This window comes from Mercurialis annua, linkage group LG7, assembly GCF_937616625.2.
Source record: "Mercurialis annua linkage group LG7, ddMerAnnu1.2, whole genome shotgun sequence".
In the NCBI taxonomy this organism is placed as follows: Eukaryota; Viridiplantae; Streptophyta; class Magnoliopsida; order Malpighiales; family Euphorbiaceae; genus Mercurialis; species Mercurialis annua.
The window spans coordinates 44,149,721-44,168,663 of NC_065576.1; the positions used below are offsets into that span (position 1 = coordinate 44,149,721).

Sequence of the window (18,943 nt, forward strand, 5' to 3'; positions counted from 1 at the left end):
AGGGTAAAGATTTCACGCAATCATAAAAGAGATGCAAATCTTGAAATTCGCAAGGCATGTTTCGATAAAAAGCTATCTCAACATAGCATGAAACATATGTTACAGTAAAGGGAAGTCAGAATTCAATAATAGCTAATCTAACAGGCATATATGAAAACCAATTTACATCCTAACCAAAATACATGCGAGGAACTTGAAATTTCTAATGAAAAAGACCACTAGTAAATCACTGAATGGACAAGATGTCAACACTTGGTAAGCACCCTTGTAATTTAACATTTTCCCTTAGATGAAACATGAAACAAAACTCTCTTTAAGCCCCATGATGCAAGATGTTAAAACCTCAAAACGATATGAAGTTCTTCTAGTACAGCCAGTTGTCCAAAGCACCAACTCCCTAATAATGTTAGTCTTGATATATTCGTGATAACAAAAATGAAACTTCTAATTCTTGATCCTTGGAACTTCATTCAAATGCCGCTTTGGCGACAGAATAACTGTCATCAGCTGAATGAGAGAGATTAGAATCATTTGCCCCATCAGTGGCATCAGGAATCTCTACGTCATTGGCCTCTCCTGTAGAATTAGGAGGTTGTGGAACCCCTTTTTCAATTGTATCAGAGAGCTCAGAGTCCTTCCCCTCTTCAGCTGGGTTCTGAAGCCCCAAATCACTCTCTTCATTTCCATCAGAAATCTGCATGTCTTTACCCTCTTTAGTTGCACTCAGAAATTGTGACTCCTCTCCCTTTTCAGCTGCCTCCTGAAGCTGTGAGTCCTTTAACTCTTCGATTGAATCAGAAAGTTGCGAGCCCTCCGCATCTTCAGTAGCATTAGGAAGTTGTGACTCCTTCAGCTCTTCAGTTAAAACAGAAAGTTGCGAGCCCTCCACCTCTTTAGCAGCATCAGGAAGCTGCGAGTCCTTCAGCTCTTCAGTTGAATCATAAAGTTGTGAGCCCTCCACCTCGTTATAAGCATCAGGAATCTGTGAGCCAATCCCCTCTTTAGTTAAAAGCTGTGAGAAGTCACCCTCCAAAGTGGCATCAGGGAGCTGTAAAACAGTCACTTGTTCATAAGCATCAAGATGCTGTGAATCCTTATTGACAATAGTTGCATCACAGAGCTGCGAGTTCTTTTCCTCATTAACTGAATCAGAGAGCTGCGAGTCCTTTGCCTCTTCAAGAGGATCAGCGAGCTGCGAATCATTTGCCTCTTTAACTTCATTAATAGTTGCAACATGCAGGTTTTGATCATTGACCTCGTTTGTTGAGTCACAAGGCTTAGAATCATGAACTTCGTCAGTTTTCGCCCGACAGAGCTCAGACTCGCTCACCTCATTATTTGGCTCATGAACATCAGAGTAAATATCCGCTTCCATGGCTGCATTACAGAAAAGTGGATTTTCGACCATATCATTAGTCACACTGTAAGGCTGAGAATTATCAAGGTCATCAGCTGTGTTGCTAAGATGTACATCATCAGCCTTGTTCTCCACAACATGCAGCTCTGCAGTATTTTCCTCGTCAGGAGTAAGACACAGCTGTCGTGGATCAACCTCATCATCTGCCTGCGGTAACTGAAATTCACCAACTGCGTCCTGTGCCTGACGTAATTGCAATTGATCGACCTCAATGGTTGCATCATAAAAATGAGATTGGTCATCCTCACTACCTTCATAGTTCTCCATTGGATCATCCTTTCTCCTGCGTTTCAGAGAACCTTTTCTCCTTACTCTTTCCTTTCCCCTAGACCTTTTCCCAAGTTCTAATTGTGGGGGAGGAGATGGTGTGATGGGACTTCCAACCTGGTCCCTTAAACAGTCTTGTGCAATAAATCTGATCCTTGTAATTGACTCAAATTGTTGCCCGTCCAACCCTTTTGTGGAGAATGAATCTGCCAGGTAGGCAATTTCCCTTAAACCGGAAATCTGCAACACCAAAGAACTACATCATAAGAGAATTCATTGTAAGCTAAAAGAAATTAGAAAATGTGCATTATTGTTTGAGCACAGCCCCACCGTTCTTTGGAACTCGGATGATAAGGATATAGGCCGGCCTACAACTCTACGGGTAATTCTTGAGTACCATTGCATATATTCGACTTCATCCACACCATCCTCAATATTCAAAATATTACGTTGACGGTCAGACCATTCATTAAGTTCTGATTCCATTTTCCCGGACAAGTCTACCCCGCCATCAACTCCTCTGCTCTTTCTTACCCACCGTACGACATCTCCTGGGATTGGCTGAAGCATGCCATATTGCCTTAGACAACGGTCAGGGAGATGTCTCTCTGCCTTATCAAAACATATAAGCGTCGTTTTAGATCTTCCCAAAACCAATGTTCTTTTAATGTGTGGTGGTATTTGTGAACCGTCCAAACCTGTGTACGGAAGCCACACCACCTAAATGAGCAGCATCCAAACAGTATTAGCTCTTTGTGTCAACAAAAGAGGAACAACATATTACCAACATGCTAAAGAAGCAACAGGGACACCTACATCAATCGGTTTCAGTGAATCCAATGCCTTGCGGTAGAAAACTACATCACGGTTTGTTGTTGGCCCACTTTGTTTCCCCTTCCACTTGAGCACAAAAGGAAAATGATCATGGATGGGCTCCCGATTGAGCTTAGGACATCCAATATTCAGATGGAAGTAACTCCAACACTGCAAGAAGAAGAAACTATTAAACACAGTAATCTGATAACTGACCATAATCCTCCCACAATCTTATTCTACCTAAAAAGAAAAAATCAGTTTAAAAATAAAACCTGAAGCAAGGTTAAACATCCACAGATGGTACTTTGAGACTTGACACATGCGTTGCCAAGCGCTCTGTACAAGAAGGCCAATGCTGCTGCCCCCCAAGCATAATTCCCAGCTTCTTCAAAGTTTTCAAACAATGGAAGGTACATAACAGGAACTTTATTTCCAGTGGTGGTAGAGAATATTGTACTCCCCACAAGGTAGAGAAGATAAGCGCGTGTGCACTGCTCAACCACTTCAGTCGGAGCATCCACAGGACAATTAGAAAAGAACTCCTTCAACCAACTCAGTTTAACCATCCCACCACTCGCATATTTTGAATCAGGAGCTCTCCCGAGAAGCCTTTCACAAACAGAGCTACAAGTTGTATACGTTAAACCAATAACAGGCTTCCCATCAATCGCTAATCCCAACAACAATGCAACGTCTTGTAGGGTAACCGTCATTTCACCAACAGTGAAATGAAAAGTATTTGTTTCCCTCCTCCATCTCTCAACTAACGCAGAAATTAGAGGATTATCTAGGCTAATAGCAGGAATCTTTCTCAAAAACCCAAATCCAGCTTTATCCACCAACCCAATCTGATCCGAAGTTAACTTCCACTCACCCAATTTTGAGGTATGCTCATGGCATCTAAGCGCACCACGTTCCTATACACATAACACCATCTAGTTTTAATCAAAATAAATTATAATTCGATTCATAATTACAGAAGTACCAATTCGTTAACATAAATGCTGCATTACATCACATAATCACTACATCAAATATCTGTTAGGGTTACCTGGCCTTCCCAAACAGCAGCAGAGACATGTTTGTCTTGATCATAGAGTACAGAACCATCAATTGGCCCGGGATTCGCTTCCATCCGCTATTTACGGATAACAATAACAACAATATAACTGCCATTAATTCAACACAAAAACAAATATAAAATTAGTTCAACTTCAACTCCATGAATTGAACTGAAATTCTCCAATTCAGTTCATAATCTAACACAAAACTATTCAATATAAACAAACACCACAAAAATTAAAAATTAAAAACTTCAATGTCTTGCCTTCTTCATGTCTATTAATCTGTTTGAAATAATAATAATAATTATTATTATTATTATCTCTGAATATGCATTGATTCTCCAAATACATTATAAATTTTTTTATCATTATACTGTAAATTTTTAATCGATGAAAAAATATTTCTTGAAACCCTAACTAATACGAACAAGTTAGGAAGAAGAGAAACTGATGAGGAAAATCCAAAACGACGACGGAGAAGGGAAGAGTAACATTGAAGGACGAGAATGAGGAAAAAAATTACCTAGCCAAAACGACGCCGGAGACAAAAAAATCTCTTCACCGATGAGGAAAACCCAAAACGACCGATGGATAGTCGTAGCAACTTAAGATAGAAACTCACCGTTTCTCGGGTAATCTAAATGAGGTTTTTCTTTTATTTCTTGTTTCTTTTCCTTTTATTTTTTAAATTAAAAATATTATTTATAAAAATATCTCCAATATATTAATTAAAAAAGCTAAAATAATTAATTAATAATTAATGAGTTTAAAGACTATAGATTATATAAATTTAAAATAAATATAAAATTTGACCTACCGGATCTGAAGTTAAAATTTATTTATATTTCATATCCAATTTATAAAATTTTAATTTTTTAAAATAATATTTTATTTATAGTTTAAAAAATATTTTATCTTTTTGAAAGAAAAAAAATATAAAATAACTATAACAATCAAATTTAAAATTTATGCAAAAGCTTAAAATATAAATTAAAACAAATTATTAAATTTATATTTGTTTTTATTTTTTATTTTTTAAACTTAAACTTTCTTATTTAATAAAAAAATACTATTTATTTTAAAAGATGATGTTTAGATGCCTCAAAAATTTATAAAAATATTTAATATATCTAACCTTATATTTATAAAAAAAAATTGAAGTATTACATATATGTGTCAAAATAAGAACTGTAGCACTAGCCGAGTCTTCATGGAAAGGATTACGTAGATTTATTACTTTTAATTGACTTTTTTATAATGAATTTAATAGAATAAACAAAAGTTCATATAATCTTATAAATTGAAAATAATCTATACAAATTTAACATATAAAAATTTAATAAGTACTAATTTATTAAAATTAAAATCTAATAATTTAATAATTAATTTAGGGTAGAAAAATTATGGGAAGTAAAATTTATTAAGAAGAATAGAGAGTTTTAAATAGTAAAAGAGAATAAAAAATTGTCCAAAATTATATAAATTGTCTCATCGCAGAAAAATTAAAATATAATCATTAAATTAAAACATATTAAGACATGATAATCAAAATAAAATATTCTCGAAGCTTTATGACTCAAAATGAGTGATCTATCATTTATTTATTTTTCAATTTTTTTTACTATCCACTTAGTTAAAATAAATTATTATAGTTATTTATTTATTATTGAAAAATAAAAATGATAGTAGAAGCACATTTACTTTATTTACTTAGAAGCATATTTACTTTATTTTTTGTATATTTATTTATAAATAGATTAAAAAAATAAGAACATAAATATTTATTAATTTTAGTTTTTAGTACATTAAATTAATATTTGATTATCATTTTTTAGTAATTAACTATATAATTTTTATTAATTTTTAATTTTTATTATTGTAAATAAATAGTATATTTATTAGAGAAAATAACAAGAAAGCAAGAAAAAAGACTCCACTTTTCACACAATGCAATTTTATTAAGTTTGTTTACTTTGTTACCATGTATGAGTGTTTTATTTCATCCAACACCACCTTTTCCTATTAACCCACACGTGTCCTACTAAATCCTCATTTATTATTGTTTTTTTTTAAAACCCCCATTTTCAGCAGGCCTGACGCGCGTCAGGCCTGCTGACGCGTGAAACAGGTGCACCATGCACCTGTTACACGATTTTTTTGGGAAATAGGTGCATGGTGCACCTGTTTCCCATAACACATAAATGAGGACCTTTTTTTCAAAGGTCCTCATACACTTTTTAAATTATATAATGTATATTTATATTATTTATATATATATATATATATATATATTTAAATGTTAAATATTTATATTAAATATTTAAAAAAACTTAAATCATTAATTTATTTATATATTTTATAAATATGACGTATTAAAAATATTTTATTTTACATAAAATTTTAGAAATATTAATTTTATGTTTGAGATATTTGAATAGATATTGTCATATTATGTTAAAAACTAAAAAATAATTAAACATTTAATTTGATATATCTCGAATTTTTTTAATACATATTAGATACATATACGATACATCTCCGATACATATTTGCTATATCTCTAATATATAATTTAGATCGTTCGGAGATTTTGACTAGTTCGATCCGTTTGTTATTATATTTTAAAAGATGGATACATCTCCGATACATATTTAATACATATCGTAATTATACATGATATATATACTTTTCATATTTGATATATAATTTATACATGATAGATATTTTTTCATATTTTTATACATCTTTCTTAAAATTTTATTATATATATTTTTATACATATTTGATACATTTCCGTTACAAATTTGATATTTTTTCAATACATGTTTTATACATATTTGATACATATCCGATATATATTTGATACATGTTTGATACATGTTTGATACACATATGATATAATTTGACATTTCTATGTCTCTGATATATTTTTGCTACATATTCGATCATTTAATCCATTTTTCTTATTTTATATACATCTTTTTTTAAGTTCTATTAGATATAGTTTTATTATATGTATTGCATATATACTTTTTATACATATTTGATACATCTATGATACATAATTTATACATAAAAAATATATTATTCATGTATCGGACATATGGTCGGTATGTATCAATAATGTATTCGGTATATAATTTATAAAATTATATTTTTAAAAATTATATTATTTATATATTTTTAAAATTTAATAAATCTATTTTTCTTCAAATTAAAATTAAAATTTTTAAAATTAAAGTTAAGATTAATATTTTAAAATTAAAAAAATTATTTTATTATTTAAAAAACAAATAATAATAAAAAAACATGTTAGCAGGTGCTCATGAATTTGGGTTATGTGAGCAGTTGCACAAAGCAACTGCTCACGCGTCAGTAGGTCTGACGCACGCGTCAGACCTACTGACGCGCGCTGATGTCAGCGTGGGACGCTGACATCAGCGCATATGGTGTTAGTGTAATTTTATTTTAAAAGGTGGCACTCATGAAATAAAACTTACTTTTATTGTAAAGGCTGAAAATGGAGACCTATTTTGTTGTAATTTTGAAAGATTCTCTATTTATTACTACTATTCTCTAAAATTATATTAAAAATAGATTTTATTTTTTATTTTTAAAAAACATTGTTTCTCATAATGTTTTAATTCTATTTAATTAAAATTCTCTTTTAGGATATTTCAATTTTCTAATAACTTAAAATTTAAAAAAAAAATCTTTAAATCTTTAAAGTAGAAAATAACTTTAATAATTTTGACCTAATATCAGTACAATAATAATAATAAATCTTTATTAATTAATTGTCCACTCCATATAAAAGGTGTTTTACAGAATAATTAAATCATCCAACTTTATAAGTAAAATGCTTAATAATTCACCAAAAGATGAAGAAAAATACTAAAAACCCAATATAACTTATACTATGCTATACATAATGGGAGAAATACATTAAACATACTATAAAAGATCCAAATAAATCTGAACCAAACCAAAGGCATAAGTTAGAAGTTTCAGCCACACTATATAGCAGCAGCTGCAAACTCAGAATGTGAACCAGATTGAGCTTTAACTGAACCGACCAGAGCAGACCTGGCAGCTTGAATAACTAGTTGTCCATTAGCATAGTGTTGACGGCAAACCGGCATGTACACGTCAGCACCGCCGATTAGTTCTGTCTCTGTCTGCTCTGTTTTCCTTAAGGTGAAGAAGGCTCGTTTGCCACAAAGTTCACATCTTGCTGTTAATTTGGTTACGGTATCAGCCAGAGGAATCACATCAAGAACACAGCCGAAGCTCCTCCTGCCAATTGATCAAAGTTGTAAATGTAAGATCATTAATTATCGATCATTAATTAAACAAATCAAAACAAAACAATATCAAGGTCGAACTCAACTCAAGTTAACTTCAAAATTTTAAAGGCTAAAACTCAACTCAAACTTGATCGAGCTATAATTTCAGATCTAGAACTACACAAAATTACAAAATATTTGAATTTAATTCAACTCGACTCAACCATTTATAAAAATAAAGATTAAAATGGGATCCATTCCTCCCACAAGCGCTCCCCCTCCCCAATTATAAAAAAAATCTCGAAAAGCTCAATCAACTTGATGGCTTACACCCTACTACACAAAGATGAATCAAACTTTTTACTGAAATTCATAATTTCTAGTACCGGAATTGTATGTACAAAGATGCATTCTGATCATTAATTATTAACGGGTCACACAAGAATCCCATAATAATCAACCAGTTCACAGTGCATAAACTATTTTGCATAAAAAGTTGCAATAAATCAGCAAATATTAAAACCATAGAATTGATTGATACCTTAAATAATCACCATCAAGACCTGCTACAATTATAGTTTTCCCATCATGATCAGCAACCTTACAGCAGAAATCATACAGGTCCTCAAAAAATTGAGCTTCGTCAATACCAATCACATCAATCTACAAACAAAAATGAATAATAAAAACAAGATCAAAAACCATTAAAAAAATAATTAATTGAGCAGTTAGGACTTTTTTTTCCCGGAAAGATGTAAAATCTTCAATAATGAATCGACTTCTAGAGTCTCAAGCAGTTAGGACTTGACTGCTGGTCATTATAGTTCAAAATTGTCAAGTCCACATTCCGGAATTTGACAATAATACTAAACTTCAACTCGAGAGAGTGAAATTAAAATATACCTTTTGATAAGCCTCATCACCAATTCTCTCATGAAAAGAGGACAGATCTGGCAGCGCCCAACAAGGAAATTTCAATCCATCGTGAGTAACAACTGAATCTCTAGCGTATCTTATATCTTTGCTTGATTTTATCATGACCACATTTCTGTTAAACAAGTTTTCTTCTTAATTTAATAGCGAAAACAATCAAAAAAAAAAAGTCAAACCCAAAACAACAGAGTAATACCTGCCCTTGCTTCCCTCGGAATCGATTCGACGGAGAAGCGCAGTAGTTTTTCCGGCGAACATTGGACCCACAATCACATGAACCTCACCGCCGGTCGTTTTATGGTCGGCGGAGGAGGTTAAAGGAATTGAGGATCTTAGAGAAGCCATGGATGAGGAATATTATTACAGAGAGGGAATTTATGGTGAGAATAAATAAGAAGGGGAGATTTGAGTAAGGATTTTTTAAATTTTTTTGTTTTGAATTAAAGCATTTGAAATTAGAAATTGGAGGGAAATGAATTAAAATAGGAAAATTTGAGAATTTGGAGGGAAAATGTGTGAAATTGAATTAAGGATATTTGACTAGGGCCACGTTTCCACTTTATTTCATTCCATACTAATATGGTGATTTTATTTCCATAAGTCATTTTCGTAATAAACTTTATACAATTTTGACAAATATTTTCTCGGTCTCAATAAAATAAATATTACAAAATTAACTATCTCTTCTGGAAAATATAGTTAAATATAACAAGAAAAAAATAAACCTTAAGAAAGTTTAAAAGTATTCATTTCGAATTGTCATCACAAATACACTGAGTAATTATACATTTTTTACATCAAATTCGCTTTATAATTAACAATTATAATAATACAAAAAAGGGCGAATTCAACTCAACATGTATGTCATCACTAGTATATTATTCTTTTATCCAAGTCATATTTTGATAGGAAAATACTAAAGCAAATTTTATTCTCCAATCTCCATCCTAGAATTTGGAAAATTTATGAGATTTTGTAGTTTGGTAATTCATGGTATGCTGAATCCATCCATATCTTTTGTTCAGCATAGGAACAAATTAGTTTGTAAAATTATTAAATTAAGAATAAGAATGATTCATATAGATTGAATTTTTCAAAGTGCAAAGTAAATTTTTGAAATGTATAAAGAAAATTTATAATTTTTATTGACTTCTTTTACCATTTTTATCAATTTGTCCCGAAAAATATATTACATGTTGGGCTTTATTCTATATACACATGTTGGGCTAGTGAAGTTCTATGAGCATGAACATTTTAGTGACACAAGAACAAAGGACATACAAAAAGGAAAGACAAAAGAGAAAACAACAAATTTTTCAAAAAAAAAAAAGAGAAAATAACAAAAATATTTAAAAAGAAGAAGAAATAACAAAAATGCTAAATTTGCTGAAAATTTACATGAGCACCTAAAAATACTAAAAATTTATATTTAATACTTTTCCAATGAGGATGCAACACATGGCACACCCAAAACAAATAAAAAAAGTCAAAAACGCGTCAGAATGGGTCAAAACGCGTCAAAAATGCGTCTGACATGCGTTTGACACGCGCGCTAGTCACGCGCCAGTCACGTGTCAGTTTGTAAAAATTATTCACATATATCATTTATATATCCGCGATGTATCTAATATGTATCAATGACATATTTGATTATTATTTTTTTATATTTCTAAAATAAAAATAAATAAATAAATAATTAAATATATTATTAATATGTATTATTTATGTGTCTATAAGGTGTACATATAATATATTTTAAATTAAAAAATATATGTATCACGTGCTTTAATTAAAATTCACGCATCAAATAATAATATCAATAAGTTTTTGATATGTTACTATCCATTATAAATTGAAGCATAAAAATAATAGGTTATGATTTTTTTAACTCAACTTTTATCAATATAAACATCTTTATATACATGTGATATACAAAAAAAATAACTAATAACAATATTTATTCCCTTCATTAGATTTATCGCCATAGATAAAAGTACTATATATATATTATTTATATGTATTATTTATGTCTCACAAAACTATATTATTAATATGTATTATTTATGTATTACAAAAACTATTTAAACGGACACAATTTACTTCACGGCTCTTTTCATTTACTAGCTCTAATAAATTACAACCACTACTATCCACAATGTACCAGAGATCTATCGATAATTAATCAGCGTGTTGGAATTCAATCCATGAAATTTTAGAAACAACTCGAATATATTTTGTGTTCATATCAAAGACAATTTAGATACATTCTCTAAAAATAATACGGTATACTAAACTTCTTGCTAAATAATTTGTTGAAACCATAAATTAGAAATAAAAATAAACATATGAGAGAAATTAACAAATAATAATTTTAATACTACATCTCAAAATACACACATAATACATATATTAAAATAAAAATATATGTCTAAACTATATCTGATATGTACAAAAGATGTATCGAATATGTATACTATTTGTATTTGAGTTATATATTTAACGCATTGGATATATAACTTACGAGTAGTTGAATTTATCCATAACATATATTAAAATAAAAAATATGTCACATGCTCTGTATATTGTATAAATTATTTATCAATGATACGTATTAAGGATATAGTTACCCTGTTTTAATTATAAATGAAAGATGTATCTAAAAATACATCTAAAAACATATATATTTATATAATATATATTTAAATATTCTTTGAACTGTTTCTGATACGTATTAATGATGTATTTGAGATGTATCGAAAATGTATAAGAGATGCATCAAAAATGTATCTCGAAGGCATTGAGATACCACCATTGACGAGAAGACGCATATCAAGGATATATTTAAAATGTATAAATTATATATTAAAAATTTATCTAATAAATACATCTAAGAAACATGTCAAACACGTTTGATGAATTAATATATATTTCAAAATAAATGTATTGGAGCTATTTCTGACATGTATCTGATATGTATAACATATATATCTGATATGTATTAGAGATGTATCGCGAAAATAGTCACATACTATTAATAAAATTTATTGAAAAAATATATCTCAAATACATATATAAAACACATTTGATACATAATCTAATAATTATTTAAAATAACAATACAAAAAACGATCTATTCACATTTCAAATATATAAATAATACATCTCTATACATAAATAATACATATAAAATATAATCTTAATAAAACATCTATTTATCATGCATCAAACTAGTATGAGTCTTTTTCCTCGTCTTTCACTATAAGTACCTCTAGTTCTTTGCCTTCGAGGTTGCCACATGCGCGAGGCGTTTTCCCTCCGTCTTCCGCTCGTCCTCAGGTTTTGTTCTAACTTTTATTGCCTGGTGTTTGGGACAGAAGGGTCTCCATCGCCTCCTTGACCATCGTAGTAACGTCCTCTCGGAAGCGCCTGATTGCGCCATCCATGGTTTGGTCCATGGTTTCTTGGAAGGTTTGGTCTGATCCATCTCTTGGGATTGGGATTGGACTACCGAATCCTTGGATGAAGATGTCGGATATCCCCGTAACTCCTAGTGATATGGGCGTTCGTGGACTGTTCTCTATAAACCCTTTTTTCCTAGCTGGTAGTGCGTTTTTTCTTTGGCCATTTGTCCTGGGTTGTCTTTGCACGCCAGACATCTCGAGATCCGATTAGTGAAATTTTTATTTTGGGAGTTGAGGTTCCCATAGACGGCGTCAAATGATGGATCTGGATGTTGAACGTATGTCTTCGACATTGCAAAGTGGATAACAGAAAGAGAATTAGTTACGGTGGGTCTTTGGACCTCGTGACCGCTCCAAAACTCTAGTCAATTGGTTGTTTTGCTAAGTAATATATAGATTGGTTAGGATTAGTCGTACCTCTGGGCATATGGGTTTGTGTCCTATTTATAGTGTTTTCAACGTACATGCCTTCTCTTGGCCGATATGGGATTTTCTTGCGCTCTTTTTACTATTTCGTTTTATGCTTATTTCATCAAGAACTATTAAATGGAGTTTTTTCCCATAAAATTGCCCCCTAAATATATAATTCCCAAATGGTGCCCCATCATTGAATCCGCAAGTATGACTTGCGGATTCATTATGAATCTGCAAGTCATACTTACGGATTCAATAGCTTATCCCTTAATCACCTTGTTAAGGGTGATTAAGGGATGGTTACCAATCATTGGGAGACAACTTTTTATCTCCCAATGATTGGTGTAATCATTAGGTTAATGATTGGGCATTCAATGCCCAATCATTAACCTAAATTATTAAAAAAAATCCACTTTAATATATACCTAATAATTAAAAATAAATAAAAATATTAAAATTAAATATAAATTTTGATATTTGTAATAAATCAAAAAAACAATGTTATTTTAAGATTTGAAATAAATCAATATTTTTACCTACGCTAATTTTTATATTATATTGATTTATTATTTAATGTTGGTAAAATGGTAGGTATTATAATTGTTAAAATTGATATTAAATAAAAATTGCTGATAAGTTTTTTAAACCTAGTATAATTTAGAAAAATGTAATAAATTAAAGAATTTAGTATAATTATAAAAATTAATAGTATTTTAATAAAATGTTAGGGATTAGTCAAATTTAGGAGAATGTTATAAATTTTTCTATTTTATTTAACTTTTAAAAAATATTAGAGAACTGTAATTGTTAAAATTGAGGTTAATTATATGTTTTTAGAAAAATGCTAGAAATTCATAATTGTTATAATTATTCATTGTTAGTAAAATGTCGTTAAAAATGATATGCATTTGAAATTGCTATAATTTGTGCACAAATACTAAAAATAGAGATTTTAATTTTTTTTAACGAAATTTGTAGTCGACACAATATATTGTTTCAGATATGGTATGATGGGCAAATTCTGAACTCCCCCCGTGGAGCAGAATATCACGGTGGTTCAAAATCGGCCCGATTTCGTGATTAGTTTTGTTGTATTTTGTACCAAAATTGTAAACAATTTTAAAAGGCCAAATCACTTAAAAAAACCCTCACCTTTAAATAAATTTTGAAAAACATACAATTAATATATGCTAGACGTGGAGAATGTTTTTAAAATTTTTCCAAATGAAAAAAACGTCAATTTAATATTTCAGGATACAATTGAAACATAAAAATGCAAAATAGGGTAAAATTGACAAATTTTAAAATTTTAAAATAATATTGTTTTTTTGATTTATTATAAATATTAAAATTTAAATTTAATTTTAATATATTTTTAATTTTCAATTATTAAATATATATTAAAATGGATTTTTATTAAAATTAATTTTTCTTAATAATCTAGGTTAATGATTGGGCATTGAATGCCCAATCATTAACCTAATGACTACACCAATCATAAGTTGTCTCCCAATGATTGGTAACCATCCCTTAATCACCCTTAACAAGGTGATTAAGGGATAGCCATTGAATCTGCAAGTATGACTTGCGGATTCATAATGAATCCGCAAGTCATACTTGCGGATTCAATGATGGGGCACCAGTTGAGAATTATATATTTAGGGGACAATTTTATGGAAAAAAACCCCTATTAAATGGGCTCTTAACATTAAAATTATGATTCGCCATATTTATAATTATACCCAAAATTCAGATTAGCCATAATTTAGAATTTTTTATTGTATTTCAATACCTCTACAAGAAGTTACTATCGAATTCAATTTATTCATTGTTGTTGATTTTGTTATTATGAGAAATTAAAACCCGAATTTGAGATTAACTACTTAAATTATGTTCATTTGAGTTTTTTGAATTATGATTTTTTTACAATAATTATATGTTATTTATTCCTAATGCTTGGTCTATTTTGTCCATTTAAATCATAGTTCCGCATTTTGAATTTGACTTGAGAAATCTAATTTAAAATAGACATTAATAAATAATACCCTAAAAATTAATTATCCGATAATAAATTAATAAATAGGCATTTTTAATGTTTGCTTTCACTGCTTGATTAGATTGATTAATTAGGTAATAATTACGTGAGAGTGAGTTATATACTTTGTGATTATTTAAATTAAGTTTTTGCTAGTTAATGACTTGAAGGAGCATAATTATTGCAATCGAATACTGAACTGCAATAAGTGAAATTAGCCATAATCCATGAATCGAATAACATAAGTACAATTGTTAATCTCCGATTTCTTCTTTCGTAAGTTTAAATCCAATTTTAAATAAGTATTTGTTTTATAATTGGTAGTAGTTAACTAATTTAATTCAAAAATTTGTATTTGCTAAACAAATTGAGATTGATAACTTGGTGGATAAAAATTGACTTTTCCCATGGATACAAATTTACACTCCATGATCTATACTACTTAAATGACATCCGTATACTTGCTAATTTTTACCAACATATCCCGTTCGTAATATAAGTTTCCAATGTGTGATATGTGACCCGTTGAAATTCTAATATGACACAAGACATATTTGATATTCAAAGACATATGTGGTAGATACATGGTATGAAACCATTGAGTTATGAAGGAGGAATATAAGCATATGCATAAAGTGTATTAGGATGTTACTGGGTTCAGGTGTATCACGAATTGGATAATGTGATATGCATATGACTGGGTGAATAAAATAAGTGACTTAAGTATTATCAAAATATCCTTGAGATATTTGGAGTTTGGTTTTGGTTTACAGGCAAACCAAACCTTGATCATTTTATAAAAAAACTATGTGTTTTAAATGTTTTTTGGAGTAGAAGATCGTCAAGAATGGACAGCCGAGTAAAAGAAATGGAAGGACGCCTAACAATTGTAGAGACAATCGCCTACAAGAACTAGATGATTCGTCTGGTGCAGTTGATCGTTTATTGCGGCTTGCGGTCCGCTCGCATTACGATTTAACTTCATCTTCTTGCCCCACTCCGCCTTAAAACCCTGATTTTAGAGAAAACATTAACCCTACGTCGGCCATAAACCTAAAATACACTATAGAAACACCTTTTAACCTTAAAACTTCAAGATAAAACACGAAATCGATCAAGAATTTCAAGAATACTTTTTTTAAGTTCGTTAATGTTTGACGATCATTCTTCAAAGTACTCGAGGTGTTAGCTCAAAATTTAAAGGAGTTAACTTAAAGGTAATTTCAACAACTTATAACCGTTTGTTGAGTTTGAGTTGATTTGGAGTTAAAACACTATTGTTAAGAAAATAAAAAAATTGAAAACTTGATACTTTCAACGATATCGTCGAAGTTTAACCGATTTCGTCAAAAAACGTATGTAATGTTTAAGAAGACATAACCGTTTCCTTGAGTGTATTATTATATGATGATGCGAGCTTGAGCGATTCGATGATTTTTACGTTAATATTAAAGTTTTGACGAATTTAATGTAATGCAAACGAAGTGCATTGATTGCGTAATTGTGATGCCTTGAATACGACTTCACACTGATGATATTAAAAGTCGTGTTTAAAAGAGTTTAACGTAAATTCAAAATTATTGATTATCGTTTTTGATGAATTGTTAAAAGAATATGTTTTGGGAATTTTAATGAACCGATTATAATATATGTGAGATATCAATAACCAAACTTGGAGAGCGCACCTGCCAATTTATATACTTATATAATTGAGAGGACCAACAAAGGCCTCTCATTGATTCTCAATAAATAGATTTTTCTCATTAATTCTCACCAAATATAAATATTCTTATCAGTTCCCACTTTTTTAAATCACTTATTTAAATAATATTTAGTTTAATGAGTATTTTAATCTATATTAATTTCTAATCTATACACATTATAGTATTTTAATTTATATTAATTTCTAATCTCTATATTTTAGTGTTTAATATATATTAACTTCTAATATCTATAATTCATTTATTTATTGAATATTAATGCTTAAAAAAAACAAATCTAAATTTTGATAAATTCATATATTATAAAAAGGATCGGGATTCCCTCAAGTTCATTTGAACTTGGGGGGTCATATTCACGATCTACACCGTTCATTGCAAAATGAACGGTGTACAATTTGAAAATGGACTTGAGAGAATCCTAATTCTATAAAATATGTGTATTAATTTTTATAATTTTAACATTATACTTTATTTTATTTTTACATAATATAAAAATTATTATTAAACGAATATCAACATTAGAGATCATCAGTATTTTCAAATAATATATTATTAACATTATAATATATTTTTATTTTATTAGTCTTTATATTATGAATTTTGTTCATATTTTTTTTATATATACTTTTAATAAATTTACTATTTAAATAAATTATTAATTTGACTCCGCGTAAATACGCTGGACTCACATCTAGTTTATGATAATTGGAAGCTGGATTTCTATGTTGGACCTAGAGTTAATAAATTTGGGGGCTTTTTATACAATTAACCTACTTTGCCTAAATCATTACTTTTATACGGGTCATACTTTCAATTCATAAACTACCATGCGCAGAGACATTTCTTACTTTTATACGAATTGTATATACTCAACCCTAATAGTACAAAAATCATAATTTCATTTATTTTCTCTCTTTTTATCATTCAATTCTCTCTTCCTCCCAACTCAATTTTCTCTCTTTGTACTCATGTTTCTGCTCCGCCATCTTTCGATTCGCCGTCCTCTGTTCTTCCGCTCCTCCGTCATCGTTCTCATCATCGTCTCCGTCGTCATCTTCGCCAACGTCATCATCTTCTCTGCTCATCGTCATCATCTATTTGATTTCAGATCTACAATTTATTCATTGTTCTTTTTTTTCTTATTCTTCTTTTTCTTTTTTATTTTCAGATCTAATTTTTTTTACTGTTTTTTCACTATTAAACATGTGTAAAGATTATATTTCAAGAATATAATGCTAATTTCATGTCATGTAATATAAATTTATGGTTATATGGAATATTTTTTTATTATTTCTGCATTTTTTTATGTTTGATTGTATTTCTGTATTTTTTATTCTGCAGCTCGATTTGTTGATGATAGCTGATTGCTGAATTATAATAATGTTACAGTGTTGTTGATTTTATGTTGATTTTGTTTTGATAATCTGTTGGTATTTCCTTGATTTTAACATTTGAAAATTTTATTTTAAAAAAACATTGACAAATTAGATAACTTTGTCCGTAAAATAAACTAAACAATAAAATTTAACTGAGGCTAGATAATGATATGTTAGCATTATCATGTTGGCATGTTGTTGATTTTTTGTTGATATTTTATTAATTGGCACAGTTTTTTTAAATAATATGTTTTATTTTATTATTGTTGATTCGTTGTTGATTTATTGTTGACTTTATGTTGATAAGTATTTCAACTCCTTTTGATTTCCAATTTTATGTCGACATGTTGTTAATATACTGTTGATAACATGTTGAATTTTCAATCATTGAAAGAAAAATAAAATTAATCTTAAATTGCTGTATTGATGAGCTATTGACATGCTTTTGATAATATGTTGATTGTTTTTGAGTTAATTCAATCAATATTCCCATTTTACAATATCTTGACTAAATTAGCATTAATTGTTGATATCATGTTAACATTATGTTGATAACTTGTTAATATGATAATAATAATTCCATTAAAAAAATAAAATTATTAAAAATTGAAAATAAATGAACCAGATAAAAAAATTGTCAGAGTAAGTACTCAAAACAATATGAAAAAACAACAACAATAATTCAAATAAAAAATTACAATCATCCTTAAATATAAAAATAAAAAAATATTATACATACAACCAACACAATATTTCGTAAATTAAAAAAATATATTTCAAAATATTTTACTTTCTCAATTCTATTCACAGCTGCATAGCTTCTCAACATCACTTGTGTAATTGTTTCCCGCATGGTTGTCAAATTCGAACCGGACCGGTCGTTTCGACCGGAAAACCCGCGAACCGGTCAGATCACCGGTTCGGGCAATACCAATTACCCTCAAATTAAGAGAACCGGTGTTTTTATGTTAAACCGGCCGATTAACCGTCATTTTGGAACGGTTAAACCGGAAAATCCGGTACTGGTTCGGCCGGTTAATTCAAAAGCATGACAATGTCCTTATAAAAAAAATAAAGGAACAAATTTAGCCTACTGGAATTCGAACCCAGCTCAATTACTCCTACTTGCCACCTAAGGAACCATTAGAATACT

At 29.6% G+C, this 18,943-nt stretch overlaps 2 protein-coding genes across 2 annotated transcripts; both read right to left on the reverse strand.

Moving 5' to 3' along the window:
• Positions 1–40: 40 nt before the first annotated feature.
• Positions 41–4,202, reverse strand: LOC126655351 (protein MAIN-LIKE 2). The gene is made up of 6 exons (XM_050349487.2): positions 4,088–4,202; positions 3,552–3,669; positions 2,773–3,417; positions 2,501–2,668; positions 2,015–2,404; positions 41–1,924 (listed from the first exon to the last, which is right to left on the reverse strand). The coding sequence occupies exons 2-6, from the start codon at positions 3,633–3,635 to the stop codon at positions 467–469; spliced, it is 2,745 nt and encodes a 914-aa protein (XP_050205444.1). The 5' UTR covers positions 3,636–3,669; positions 4,088–4,202; the 3' UTR covers positions 41–466.
• A 3,244-nt stretch (positions 4,203–7,446) lies between these two features.
• Positions 7,447–9,191, reverse strand: LOC126656096 (thymidine kinase a). The gene is made up of 4 exons (XM_050350580.2): positions 8,980–9,191; positions 8,754–8,898; positions 8,392–8,513; positions 7,447–7,860 (listed from the first exon to the last, which is right to left on the reverse strand). Exons 1-4 carry the CDS (start codon positions 9,126–9,128, stop codon positions 7,581–7,583), a joined length of 696 nt encoding a protein of 231 aa, XP_050206537.1. The 5' UTR covers positions 9,129–9,191; the 3' UTR covers positions 7,447–7,580.
• Between the last annotated feature and the right edge of the window lie 9,752 nt (positions 9,192–18,943).

Coding starts and splice junctions, on each gene's coding strand:
- LOC126655351 (XM_050349487.2), bottom strand. CDS start 3,635: ATGGAAGCGAATCCCGGGCCAATTGATGGTTCTGTACTCTATGATCAA. Junction 3,418..3,551: donor CTGCTGTTTGGGAAGGCCAG/GTAACCCTAACA, acceptor TTATGTGTATAG/GAACGTGGTGCGCTTAGATG. Junction 2,669..2,772: donor GATGTTTAACCTTGCTTCAG/GTTTTATTTTTA, acceptor TTCTTCTTGCAG/TGTTGGAGTTACTTCCATCT.
- LOC126656096 (XM_050350580.2), bottom strand. CDS start 9,128: ATGGCTTCTCTAAGATCCTCAATTCCTTTAACCTCCTCCGCCGACCAT. Junction 8,899..8,979: donor TCCGAGGGAAGCAAGGGCAG/GTATTACTCTGT, acceptor CTTGTTTAACAG/AAATGTGGTCATGATAAAAT. Junction 8,514..8,753: donor GTGATGAGGCTTATCAAAAG/GTATATTTTAAT, acceptor TTTTGTTTGTAG/ATTGATGTGATTGGTATTGA.